At 45.1% G+C, this 14,752-nt stretch overlaps 1 protein-coding gene across 4 annotated transcripts in view; it reads right to left on the reverse strand.

The window, feature by feature from the left end:
- Positions 1 to 14,752, reverse strand: part of LOC138651865 (sulfotransferase 2B1-like) — a 172,614-nt gene that overhangs the window by 87,927 nt on the left and 69,935 nt on the right. For all 4 annotated transcript variants that reach the window (XM_069742428.1, XM_069742429.1, XM_069742431.1 and 1 more), the window contains one exon: positions 5,556 to 5,767. In XM_069742428.1, coding sequence (XP_069598529.1) covers positions 5,556 to 5,767 — 212 coding nt within the window. The remainder of the gene's footprint in view (positions 1 to 5,555; positions 5,768 to 14,752) is intronic.

The following is a 14,752-nucleotide window of genomic DNA, read 5'->3' on the forward strand; positions in this document are numbered from 1 at the left end:
ATGGGTACAGACAATAGACATTACAGAATAACAATAATCACAGTTCAAAACAGATACCAAGAAGAATGAGGGCCCTGTTTTCAAGCTTACAAACCATGAGGAAAAAGGGAGACACGAGAGGTGGATGGAACAATTACTTTAGTTGTTAGGACCAGCCATAGTGTAAGGATCAGGTGTTAATGCAAAGCTGCAGGAACCAGTTAACAGCATAAATATATAACAGTACAGACACAGAGTGCTAATTAAATGATAAAGTCTTTGAGAACATGATGCGAAGAACCTGATTATGGTTTAAGTTTATTGAATGGGCCACCCAGGGATATTTAGGTTAATGCCATGAGGCGGTAGGCCAGTCTGAACAAATGTATTTTTAGGGCACGCTTAAAACTTTGGGGATTGGGGATTAATCATATTAACCTGGGTAGTGCAAAGAATTGGCACAGCACGTGTAAAGTCTTGGAGACGGGAGTGGGAGGTTCTGATTATTGAGGATGCTAACCTGAGGTCATTAGCGGAGCGGAGGGCACGGGTAGGGTGGTAGACTGAGACCAGAGAGGAGATGTAGGGTGGTGCAGAGCCATGGAGTGCTTTGTGGATGAGGGTAGTAGTTTTGTACTGGATTCTGGAGTGGATGAGTAGCCAGTGTAATGACAGGTACAAGGTAGAGGCATCAGTATAACGATTGGTGAGGAATATGATCCTGGCTGCAGCATTCAGGACAGATTGGAGCGGGGAAAGTTTGGTAAGAGGGAGGCCAATTAGTAGAGAGTTACAATAGTCCAGACGAGAATGAATAAGTGAAACAGTAAGAGTTTTTGCAGAGTCGAAAGTAAAAAAAGGGCGAATTCTAGAAATCTTTTTGAGGTGCAGATAACAAGAGCGAGCCAGTGAGTGGATGTGGGGGGTGAATGAAAGCTCGGAATCAAGTATGACCCCAAGGCAGCAAGCATGTTGCTTGGGAGTAATGGTGGAACCGCACACGGAGATGGCAATGTCAGGCAAAGGTAGGTTAGTAGAGGGAGAGAACAAGAGGAGTTCAGTTTTTGACAGGTTCAGCTTCAGATAGAGGGACGACATGATGTTAGAAACAGCAGTAAGACAATCACTGGTGTTTTCTAAAAAGGCAGGCATGATATCAGGAGCAGAAGTGTATAGTTAAGGTGTCATCAGCATAGAGATGATACTGGAAACCGAATCTACTGATTGTTTGTCCAATAAGGGCAGTATATAAAGAGAAGAGGAGGGGGCATAGGACTGATCCTTGAGGAACCCCAACAGTAAGGGGAAGGTGAGAGGAAGAGGAACCAGCAAAAGATACAGTGAAATAGCGGTCAGAGAGATAGGAGGAGAACAAGGAGAGAACAGTGTCCTTGAGGCCGATGTAGTGTAGCATAGTAAGGAGGAGCTGATGATCCACAGTATCGAATGCTGCAGAGATCCAAGAGAATTAGCATGGAGTAGTGACCATTAGATTTAGCTGTTAGTAAATCATTAGAGACTTTAGTGAGGGCAGTTTCAGTGGAGTGTAAAGAGCGGAAACCAGATTGAAGAAGGTCGAAAAGAGAGTTATCTGAGAGATAGCTGATAAGACGTGAGTGGACCAGGCGTTCGAGGAGTTTAGAGATGAAGGGAAGATTAGAGACAGGTCTATAGTTAGAGGCACAGTTTTGGTCGAAAGATGTTTTTTAAGTAATGGATGTGTGATGGCATGCTTAAATGAGGAGGGAAAGATACCAGAAGAGAGAGAAAGGTTGAATATTTTTGTTAGGTGAGAGGTGATGGCAGGGGAAAGGGAATGGAGGAGGTGTGAAGGAATGGTGTCACTGGTGCAAGTGGTTGGGCGAGAAGATGAAAGGAGTCTGATTACAGTGAGGACAGTGTATGGTATGAAGGGATTGGGAGATAATTTCCTGTCAGATGTGGTCAATTTTTTCTTTGAAGAAGTTGGCCAGATCGTCAGCGCGAGATCCGTGGTTGGGGCCTGCACACTTGGGTTGAGTAGAGAATGAAAGGTGTCAAAGAGACGTTTAGGGTTATTGGACAGTGAGGTGATGAGGGTGTTAAAATAGGTTTGTTTGGAGAGGTGAAGGGCAGAGTTATATGTTTTAAGCATGAACTTATAATGGATTAAATCATCGGGTAGATTAGATTTTTTCCACAGACGTTAGGCGCACCTGGAGCACCGCTGCATGAAACGTGTTTGCAGGGTGTGCCATGGTTGTCGCCATCTGTGCCGAGTTGTTCTATGTATAGGAGGTGCAATATCATACAGGGCACTTTGCAGGGTTTCATTGTAATGTTTCAGAGCAGAATCAGGACATGAGATGGAGGAGATAGGGGCCAATGATGACTGAAAGTTCTTCATAAGTTTCTGGGTATTAATGGCCTGGATGTTTCATTAAGTGTGGAAAGTAGGGGTGACCTGAGCGGGATGGCAGTTCTTGATAGAGAATGAAAGAAGGCTGTGTTCAGATAGCGGGAGAGGGGAGTTTGTGAAATCATTCACTGAGCAAAGTCGGGAGAAGACCAAGTCAAGGGAGTTTCTGTCTTCATGAGTTGGAGAGTTCGTATGCTGTGAGAGGAAGTTAGAGATAAAAGGTGAGAAGCAGATGGGGAGAGGGGAAAAGCAATGGGGATGTTGAAATCACCCATGATGAGGGTGAGGATGCCACAGGAGAGAAAGTGTGGAAGCCAGGTGGCAAAGTGATCCATGTACTGATGAGAGGGGCTGGGAGGACAATACACAATTGCCACTCGTATGGAGAAGGGAATGCAGTGTCTGACAGCATGGACTTCAAAAGAACAGAACAGAAATAAACATTTGAAATAGATCACTCTGTTTGTAATGACTCTATATAATATATGAGTTTGACTTTTTGTATTAAAGAGCTAAAATAAATTAACTTTTGATGTTTTTCCAATTTTGTGAAAAGCACCTGTATATTCTATACAAGCTATTAACATGCAAAAAGTGAAAGTCGCATACTGGGACAAAGTAAAAAAGTAGAAATAAAGTGAAAAAATTGTAAAAAATATGCATCCATGAATTAATATTTTTATGAAAAAAGGAATATAAACAATAAAAGCACATATATTTGGTATTGTCACGTCCATAAAGATCCAACCTATCAAACTGTTCCATAGTTAACCCCGTTAGTGAACACCATATAAAGAATAAATAAAAAAATAAGGTTAGAAAAATGCTTTATCGTAATACCACTGAACAACAAGTGGAATTAAACATGATCATACAGACAAATATAAATAAGCATAGTACGGTTAAAAACGGCATCTTGCCCTGCAGAAAACAAGCTATCATAAAGCTCCATCAGTGGAAAACTAAAAAAGGTATAGTTCTCAGAATAAAGTGATGCAAACATAATATTTTTTTCTATTAAATAGTTTTTATTGTGTAAAAGCAGCAAAACATTAAAAAACTATAGAAATGTGGCATCATTGTAATCATAACCACATGCAGAACGGCATTAAAAAAACACTAAAAAAATTCATGAATTTCTGTTTTTTGTTCATTCTTTCTCCCTATAATCGGAATAGAAAGCGATAAAAAACATGTCATGTGTCTGAAAATGGTATCAAATAAAATCGTCAAATCATCCTGCAAAAGACAAGCCCTCACATGACTCTGTCAGCCAAAATCTGGAAAAATTATAGCTCTCAAAATATGGTGATGCAAACACTAGTTTTTGTAATGAAAAGCAGTTTTTAGTGATCTGGCGTTGTCCATCTTTTTAAGATTGCATAAAAGTGCCGTCAGCAACAGTTTTGCTCTCTGCTGATAAGAAGGACACCGCTGAACAGAGGCCAGACGGAGTCCAGATTAACTCTGCTGCCATGTTATAGTGAAGGGATCATGTTACTCAAAGATTTACGTGTAGGGTTGAGCGAAACGGGTCGGCCACTTTCAGAAGTCGCCGACTTTTGGCAAAGTCGGGTTTCATGAAACCCAACCCGACCCCTGTGTGGGGTCGGCCATGAAGTCGGCGATCTTCTGAATGTGGTATCGGAATTCCGATCCCGATTTCCAATATGTTTGCAATATCGGAAATCGGTATCGGAATCCATATTTAATGTAAAATAAAGAATTAAAATAAAAAATATCGCTATACTTACCCTCTGACGCGTCCTGCTACTAACCGGGAACCTTCCTTCCTTCGAATCAGCGCTTCCAGGACCTTGCGGTGACGTCGCGGTGACGTCGCGGCTTGTGATTGGTCGCGCGGCCGCCCATGTGACTGCTCGCGTGACCAATCACAAGCCGCGACGTCACCGTGACGTCACGCAAGGTCCTGCAAGTGCTGATTCTTAGGAAGGAAGGCTGCCGGAAAGAAGCCGGGCGCGTCCGAGGGTGAGTATATACCTAATAGGAATATACTCACCCTCGGACGCGCCCTGCTTCTTTCCGGCAGCCTTCCTTCCTAAGAATCAGCGCTTGCAAGACCTTGCGTGACGTCGCGGTGACGTGATTGGGCCGCCCATGTGACCGCTCGCGCGACCAATCACAAGCCGCGACGTCACCGCGACGTCACCGCAAGGTCCTGGAAGCGCTGATTCGAAGGAAGGAAGGTTCCCGGTTAGTACCAGGGCGCGTCAGAGGGTAAATATAGCGATATTTTTTATTTTAATTCTTTATTTTACACTTAAATATGGATCCCAGGGCCTGAAGGAGAGTTTCCGCTCCTTCAGACCCTGGGAACCATTGTAAACCCAATGCACTGCATTGGGTTTCGAGTTTCGGCCGACCCCGACCCCGACTTTTTTATAGGATCAGCCGATTTCACTCGACCCGACTTTTGAAAAAGTCGGGTTTCGTGAAACCCGACCCGATCCTATAAAAGTAAAGGTCGCTCAACCCTATTTACGTGGAAACCCCGATGTAAGTGCTCAGTGTAGAGTGAGGGATAAATGTGATCCCAAATGTTATGTAAAATGTTCCTAACAAAAGCTTCATCGCAATCCACAAAAAAGTAAGTCCCCACTCAGGTCTTCATCTGTTAACGGAAATATGTGGGAAATATTATTTATTAACTATTGTTTGTGACATATCTCTCTGATTAAAGGGCATAAGAACTCAAAGATTAAAAATTGCAGAAGTTTCCAAATTTTTGCCAAATTTCCATTTTTTCCACAAATAAAAGCAAGTTATATTTAAGAAATTTTACCACTATCATGAAGTACAATATGTCACGAAACAAAATCTCAGAATCAGTGGGATTCGTTGAAGCTTTCCCGAGTTATTACGTCATAAATTGACTGTGGTCAGAATTGTAAAAATTGGCCTCGTCATTAACGTGCAAACCACCTTGGGGGGTAAAAGGGTTAATGTTTGCTCACATCTTAGTACTTACACTGTGCTTCTGCTCTCTTTAGATTGCACTTTTTACATTATATATTTGATCTACGTATTACATCCAATTGTTTTGTGCTTTTCATTATGACACAATAATCATATTGATAAATATAATATTAATACTACAAATGTGATCGTACTAAAGCATTGCAGAATGTTTTTGATGATTTTTTGTGTAATAATTTACCTTTGCTTTAGAACCATTAAATGATTTCATAAACAGGTGTCTGGGCAAGTGGCTGCTAATTAGGCGAGGGTGTTCCTCACTTTGTTGTAGCTTTTTGGCATAACCCAACTCTTCAATCCAAGGTACTCTTTCCCAGTTCAGTACAGTATTGCTCCAGGTTGGGTCTCCATTCTTTTGAATGAGGCTTAAAATCTCAATCATCCATGTGGTACCTAATGATGTTATTAAAAGCAAAAAGAAAAAAAGGACACAATTTTAACATTTGAGAAATTCTAGGTATGCAAGATGATCTCTGAGCATTTGTACAATAAATTAATATTTATGAGGCCAGATCTGAATACATCTTATTAGTGATGAGCGAGTACGCTTGTCACTACTCGGTACTCGCACGAGTATCACTGTACTCGGGCTACTCGGCCAGTACCGAGTAATCTCGCGATACTCGTGCTTTACTCGTGGTCCTCATCCCTGCGTGTTGGCGCTCTTTTGAGAGCCAGCCCACATGCAGGGATTGGCTGGCAGACCACTGCAATGCCACAGCCCTGTTAGTTGTGGAATTGCAGTGATTGGCCGGCAGCACAGCGTGACCGAGTCTTTATAAGACCCAGCCGCGCTGTGCTCTGCACACAGCGTTCCAGACAGTCAGTGCAGGGAGAGTGAATCAAAAGACGTGGGCACAGCTACTAAGGTGCACGGGTAGGTTCCCAAGCCGTATATATAGATAAAAAGAACCCGGCACTCAACTTTAGTCAAATTGGTGGTTTTTTATTTCGTAGTACGAAAAACGTTACGGCCTGGTCTGGCCTTCGTCAGTTACCCTCTTCTCCCTCAGCCTGCAGCAGTATCTGCAGCCGCGTCTTTTGACCGGAGGCTTACATTTTTCAAGGGATCTCCTTGGAGTTCACCACGCCTTTTGGAGTATTCCCTCAACATTCTCCCAGACACCTCTCAGTACGTAACTGACGAAGGCCAGACCAGGCCGTAACGTTTTTCGTACTACGAAATAAAAAACCACCAATTTGACTAAAGTTGAGTGCCGGGTTCTTTTTATCTATATATAGTGCAGGGAGAGTGTCTGCTGCTTCAGGGAGAGGTTTGCGGCCCTTCAAAGCTAGTTCCGGAGCAGGGCTGCAAACTGGTGACCAGAACAGTCCTTCTCAGGACTAATCTAGGAGGATATAGGCAGGGAGGGTATAGCCAGGTCGGAGTACAGGCTTCTAGTGACCAGAACAGTCCTTCTCAGGACTAATCTAGGAGGATATAGGCAGGGAGGGTATAGCCAGGTCAGAGTACAGGCTTCTAGTGACCAGAACAGTCCTTCTCAGGACCAATCTAGGAGGATATAGGCAGGCAGGGAGGATATAGCCAGGTCGGAGTACAGGCTTTGTAGTGACCAGAACAGTCCTTCTCAGGACTATTGTAGCTGTGTACAGGCAGGGCAGGCAGGGCATATATCAATTCCTAGTGACAGTATACCAGCCTTCATCATATCTGGGGCTGGTGTACACAGTCTAAAACAGTCCTGATAGGGTCAGACTTCTCAGTAATTGTCTCTCCTAAAAAGCTGTTAGGTTGTTAGTGCATGCATTTAAAACCTCTAGTGTGTGCCCGTCGGTGGCAGCGTACGGGTGCACATTTCTGTGTTTTTTGCATGGCTACAATGCACAAAAAAAGAGAATAATACACGTCAGCACAGCATTGCAAAATGCGCAAGGGCGTTGGCAAGGAACAAGGAAGTGGACGTGATGGTGGTGCAGGCAGAGGTCGAGGTCGTGTGCAAGCTCTAATTTTGCCACCTACTCGCTCGCACGTCCTGTCCCAAATTCTTGGGGACCGCAGCAGTACACCGCTCTTGAACCAAGACCAGTGTCAACAGGTTGTTAGTTGGATAGCGGATAATGCTTCCAGTCAGATTGGCACCACCACAAACACCCTGTCTTCCACACGATCAAGTGTCAGTAGCCGTGATACTGCACCGCACATTTCACAACCTGATCCTCCTTCCTACCACCAGGCCGAGTACACCTCCACGGACATTACTTATCCCACACTTGGACACTCTCGAGCTGTACACGTATCCATTTGCACATTCTGGCTTCTCGCCAGCTCCTGTTGAAGTGGGTCATGAGGAGATCGTATGTACAGATGCCCAAATATTTGAGCAGCCATGTTCTCACGAAGGGAACGTTGGCAACGTGTCTCAACAAGGGGTGGACGATGATGAGACACAATTGCCAGGAAGTCAGGAGGAGGAGCAGGGTTCCGAAGAGGAAGATGACATGGTGGATGATCCAGTAACTGACCCAACCTGGCAGGAGGAGATGCAGAGCGAGGACAGCAGTGCACAGGGGGAGGGAGGCATAGCATCACAACACGCAGTAAGAAGCAGGGTGGTGGCCCCAGGCAGAAGTCAGGCAACCGTTCACCGGAACAACAACACGACATAACGTGCCTGTACAAATGTTCGGTCTTCCCGAGTCTGGCAGTTTTTTAAGTTGGCTCCAGATGATTCTAAAAAGGCCATTTGCAACACCTGCCATGCCAGCATCAGCAGGGGTACCAATACTAGCAGCCTGACCACCACCAGCATTATCAGGCACATGTCAGCCAAGCACCCGACTTTGTGGGATGTACAACAGAGTTGAGGAGCAGTGCTTGCTGATATCACTGCTACGTCTTCGCGTGTTGTGCGTGCGAGCCAATCCCCTGTCCATGCTGCAGGCGAACAAGCCTCCTGCCCTGCACCTGCAGTTGCCCATGCAGAACTAACACCATCATCAAGCACGTCCTTGTCCCAGCGCAGCGTTCAGTTATCCATTCAGCAAACTTTTGAACACAGGTGCAAATACGCTGCCAATGCCCCACATGCCACAGTTCTAAATGCTAACATTTCACGACTGCTTGCACTGGAAATGTTGCCTTTTAGGCTGGTGGAGACGGAAGCATTCCGTGACCTGATGGCGGCAGCTGTCCCATGTTACTCGGTCCCCAGCTGCCACTATTTCTCCCGGTGTGCCGTCCCCGCATTGCATAACCAAGTGTCACAAAACATCACACATGCCCTGAACAACGCTGTTTCAGCCAAAGTCCACCTAACCACAGACACGTGGACAAGTGCTTGTGGGCAAGGCCGCTACATCTCGTTGACGACACACTAGGTTAATATTGTGGAAGCTGGGACCCAGTCTGAGCAAGGGACGGAACACGTCCTTCCCACACCAAGGATTGCAGGCCGTACCTCAGTCAGGGTTTCACCCACACTCTACAGCTCCGGAATGTCATGCTCCTCAGCCTCCTCCTCCTGCGCATCCTCATCCACTTTACCCTCCACACCAGTCCCAAGCTGGAAGCACTGCAGCACTGCCTCAGCGAAGCGGCAACAGGCTGTGCTGAAGCTAATATGCATAGGTGATAAACCCCACAATGCAGAAGAGGTGTGGAGACAGCTCTGAAACAGCAGGCAGATCACTGGCTCACACCTCTGAACCTAAAGCCAGGAAAGGTCGTGTGTGACAATGGCCGCAACCTGGTGGCGGCTTTGAGGCGAGGCCAGCTGACACATGTTCCATGCATGGCCCATGTGCTCAACCTCGTGGTTCAGCGGTTTCTAAAATCATACCCAGAGCTGTCTGATCTGCTAGTAAAAGTTCGCCGCCTGTCTGCACATTTTCGAAAGTCACCTACTGCTTCAGCCGGCCTTGCCGGCTTTCAGCGCCGTTTGCATCTTCCGGCTCACAGACTGGTGTGTGATGTCCCCACGCATTGGAATTCAACTCTTCACATGTTGGTCAGGATTTGTGAGCAGAAGAGGGCAGTTGTTGATTACCTGCATCACCTAAGCCATCGGGTAATGTGTCAAACTCCACACATAACACCTGAGGAGTGGAGATGGATGTCTGACCTATGTACCGTCCTCCAAAACTTTGAGGACTCCACCAAGATGGTGAGCGGCGATGACGCCATTATTAGCGTCACCATACCGCTTCTCTGCCTTCTAAAACGATCCCTGCTCAAAAACAAACATAATGCATTGCAAGTGGAGCGCGCTGAGTTGGAGCAAGAAACAGTAGTGGGTGTGGGTGATAACACACAGCCCAGCCTCATGTCTTCACAACGTGCAGTGGAGGACTATGACGAGGAGGAGGATGAAGACATGGAGCAACTCTCCAGCCAAATTGAAGATATGACATGCACACCAGTCATACCCTCGGTTCAGCATGGCTGGCCAGAGGACAGGGGAGATGAGGAGGAGGAAAAGGAGGAGGAGGAGCACAGCATGTTCAGTCATCGTGTTGGTCAGGCGGAGAGGTCAGCCAAAATGCAGCAGTTCCAGAAGGCCATAGTCACGGAAGTAGGCAAAACATTCCCCTCACAAAACGCTAGCGGCATAGGTCAGGAATCGGTGGACAACCAAGGCGTACGGCCGAGAGAGGCACAAGTCCAATCCGCCAGAGGTAGGGGAACAGTCTTTAAGATATGGGACAGTTTTCTCAGCCCCTCACGTACCACAGCCCCTGAGGTGCGGGGTAGTGCCACAAGAAATGCTAAGTTTGCCCAGATGCTGAAGGACTACTTTGCAGATCGAACAACTGTACTCCGACATTCCTCCGTGCCTTACAATTATTGGGTATCCAAGCTGGAAACGTGGCATGAATTGGCTCTCTACGCCTTGGAAGTCCTGGCCTGCCTTGCCGCTAGCGTTTTGTCAGAGCGTGTTTTTAGTGCCGCAGGTGGAATAAATACTGATAAACGCATCCGCCTGTCAACTGAGAATGCTGACAGACTGACTCTGATCAAGATGAACAAGGGTTGGATTGGGCCAGACTTCACTACACTACCAGCAAATGAGAGTGGAATTTAAATTTTGTAACGTGAATTTGCCATGTACCTCCACTCACCCATGGGTACACGCTTCTGGACTTTGGCTAATCGCTGGACTGCTTCTCCTTCTCCTCATGCGCCACCATGATGACCGTTACAAAACTTAGGCCGTAGTATCTTGTATACCCCCAGTGGTAATTTGTTTTGCCCATTCATTCAGAATGGGCATTACAACGACAGGAGACCCGCTCCTTTGCAATGGGAACAATGTTTTGAGGCCCTCATGCACGTCTCTATCCAGGGACAATGTGGAGCCTCCCAATTTTTGGTTGCCCTGCCAAAGGGCTATACTACAATACACCTATCTTAGGTTTACAGGCCCTCATGCACGTCTGTATCCAGGGGCATTGTTGAACCTCCCAATTTTTGGCTGCCCTGCCAAAGGGCTATACTACAATACACCCACTTCAGGTTTACAGGCCCTCATGCATGTCTCTATCCAGGGACAATGTGGAGCCTCCCAATTTTTGGCTGCCCTGGCAAAGGGCTATACTACAATAGACCCACTTCGTTACAATGGGCACTTCAGGTTTGCAGGCCCTCATGCATGTCTCTATCCATGGGCATTGGTGAACCTCACAATTTTGGGCTGCCCTGGCAAAGGGCTATACTACAATAGACCCACTTCCTTATAATGGGCACTTCAGGTTTACATGCCCTCATGCACGTCTGTATGCAGGGGCATTGGTGAACCTCACAATTTTGGACTGCCCTGGCAAAGGAAAATACTACAATAGACCCATTTCCTCAAAATGGGCACATTATGTCAAGAGACCTTCATGTACGTCTCTTCTCAGGGACATCGGAGTGCCACACAATGTTTTCACGTAAAATCCTTCATGTAATCACAAAAAGTAACATACACCAGCTCTATCTCACTATTGGGTATGTGTCCTTAACATTTCCGCCATGAAAATTTATTTTGGTGAGTCCGTAAAAATGGCGTAAAACTCAGACAAAATTGTTCACAACTGTGACTTTTGAGTGAGAAATGCTTACAGGGTTCTTCCCCATGCTGTTGCCATGTCATTTGAGCACTCTTCTGAGACTTTTGTGACATTTTTAGGGTTTCTACATGCTGCCGGGGGTCATTTCATAAAAATACTTGGGTCTCCCATAGGATAATATTGGGCTCGGTACTCGGGCCGAGTACACGAGTATCTTGGGACGCTCGGCCCGAGCATCGAGCACCCGAGCATTTTGGTACTCGCTCATCACTACATCTTATATGATGCATGCAGAAAATATGTTAAATGACACAATAAATTACAATAAAAAATACACAACTACAAATAAGATAAGTGGAAGAAGACAATTTGGACTCATAAATGCATTTTTCTTACTTGTAAACTATCCGTGAATGACATTTTTTGTGGTGAGGATGTACAAGGTTTATTGACATCAAAGCTTCATTGGGAACAGAATGATTGGAGCGGACAAACTCAAAAACTCATACAACGATCCAAACTTTTACAATTCACTCACACTGGCGTCTAAAAAAATCTGTCCTATTCTCATCCAGAATAGTTGGACTAGTGGAATCCGTACAGTCCATCTTTTGTCATGCGAATGCAATGCGAGTGTGCGATTATTTTCTCATCTCGGATTCATATGCAATCCGTAAGCAATGCCTTTTTATCATCATCTTTTACATACTATAATACACTATGTAAATTTAATAGCTAGTTGACAAAAATACCGCAATCATATATAAATATATAGATACAAAGATGATAGAAAGATCAAAAATATATAGATTGTAAATAGAATAGATACAGAGGTTCGCAAAAGTATTCACCCCTTGGTATTTTTTGTGTTTTGATATCTCAAAACCATTTTTTTAAGGGTTTGCATCAGTTTCTTTTTTATTGTGAAACAAACAATAAATAGGACAAATTAAATGAAAACTTCAGTGCAAATAACTATTCACCTCACTAAAGTCAATACTTTGTAGAGCCTCCTTTTGAGGCAATTACAGCTGCAAGTCACTTTGGATAAGTCTCCATGAGCTTTCCACATATTGCCACTTAGATTTTTGTCCAATCCTAAAGGCAAAACTGCTCCAGCTCCTTCAGGTTAGATGATTTCCTTTGATGAACAGCAATCTTCAAGTCTGATCAGAAATATTCAAGTGGATTAAGGTCTGGGCTTTGAGTAGGCCACTCCAAAACATTTACTCACTTCCCCTTAAACCAATCGAGTGTTGCTTTAGCAGTTTGCTTTGGGTCATTGTCTTGTTGGAAGGTGAACCTCCGTCCCACTCTACAATCACAGACAGACTGAAACAGGTTTTTGTCAAGAATATCCCTGTATTTCGTACCATCAATTTTCATCTCTACGCAGACCATGTGTTAGGGCTAGCGGAACGCACCAAATAATAAGACAGATAGAGTAAGGTGCGTTCGCAGCCCGGGGTCCACCGTGCAGAGATGGAACCTGCTGCCAAGTAATGACGGACTATATGGCGGTACAATGTGAATACACGCACGGGTTAACCTCACCCTGTGTGAAGGAAGCGAACCCTGTTGCGTCACAGGGCCGTGGTACCGCACCAAGAGCGCAAGCAAGGAGTCTCAGAACTCAATCCCAAGACACAGGATTTGAGTACATAGACCTCATGCGCTCGACACCGCTACTGGGGTGTCAGAGTGACAGCAATAGAAGCACGAGAGTGCATGCAGTGCCACACTGGCGAACCACACTAACCACCCAGGCTTGGGTCAGGAAAGCGCTGTGAAAGCTCACCGCGCCGCACTGGCGGTCACAGCAATAAGATGCTGTATTGTGTGTTTACGTGCTAATGGCTAAGTCGGGTGCTAGATAGCAATCCTTCATTCGCGACCAGTCAAAAACACTAGGAATGGGAATGATTTAGGAGCTTTCATCCATCGACATACATCCATCAACACACACACATTATCAAGTCTATACTAGCGCATGGCCGTGCGGTCATGCGCAGCTTATATAGCTGCAGCACGTTCAGGACCTTCCAATAAAGGACCAGTGGGAAGCTGCTACCGAAGTTTTGCCCTTTCAGGACCTTCCTGGAGGACCAATGGGATGTGCTGCAGTACCTGAGCATGTGACCCTCGATCTCCAACGGGAGATCTTGCCCTGGGCATGCTCAGAAAGAGAAAAGCAGGACTTAGCCCCAAAAGCATCTGCTCGCCGCTGCCCAACACTGACTTCAATGGCAGAAGCAGGAAAAGCAGCAGTAACTCTTTGTACAGAGTGAGACTGAGCAAGATGCTGGGACCGACGTCTCTGCTGAGCAGACTCCACTGCGGCTGGAGAAGAATGGGAGACCGCAGCGGAGATGGCTCGAGATTCCCCCTTGTGCAGAAGCGGGAACTCGACACCTAACACCATGTTCCCTGTCCCTACTGCTAAAAAAAAAAAGCATCCGCACAGCATGATGCTGACGCCACCATGTTTCATTGTGGAGATGGTATTCTTGGGGTGATGAGTTACGATAGTATGGCTTCAGACATAGCATTTACCTCTGAGGCAAAAATATTCAAGTTTGGTCTCATCTGACCACATTTCACTATACTTTGTAGTATAACAAAATAGGTAAAAAGCCAATGGGATGAATAATTTCTCAAGCCACTGTAGACAGATAATCCTGCAGATATATAACTTCATAACCCCCCTACCTATATCAAAATTGCACCCTTGAATGCCTTTCATGTAAAGTTTATTCTACATCTTTTTATGCTTGCTTATCCTAATAAATAAATTTAAAAAATTACATGGGGTCCTCCCTATTCTATAAAACCAGCAAAAATAGAGCAAACAGCAGCCAGCTGACATTATCATGGAGGTTATTAGGATCTTTGAAGTCTTTAATTACCAGCACTCAGCCGCCCCAGAAATGGAACAACAAAGTAGGTGCGTTCTGGCTCTTCATCTTCACTCTTCCTGATTGCCTTAATGTGTTGGCAATTGGGGTAGTTGAGGTTGATGTAAGCTGTGAATTGTCCAAAAACACAGCTGACTTTGTAATTGAAACATGTCTATCAGATACCCCCATTACTAACCTAGTAGTAAAAAGTAAAAACACACAAAAGTTGTTTATTTTAAAAAACAATCAATGCAATAAAATTGGAGATTTGTGGATGTAATTCATGCTGCCGAATAAGATGTAGGACCAGATGTATCCAAAATGAAAGATAGTGGTTTTATTCAGCGCGTTTCAAAGTTTAGATGACTTCTTCCTCAGGACACAACCACATGTGGTTGAATAAAACCACTTTCTTTCATTTTGGATATATCTGGTCCTGCATCTTATTCGGCATTGTGGATTACATCCACAA

This window comes from Ranitomeya imitator, chromosome 10 (assembly GCF_032444005.1).
Source record: "Ranitomeya imitator isolate aRanImi1 chromosome 10, aRanImi1.pri, whole genome shotgun sequence".
Lineage (NCBI taxonomy): Eukaryota > Metazoa > Chordata > Amphibia > Anura > Dendrobatidae > Ranitomeya > Ranitomeya imitator.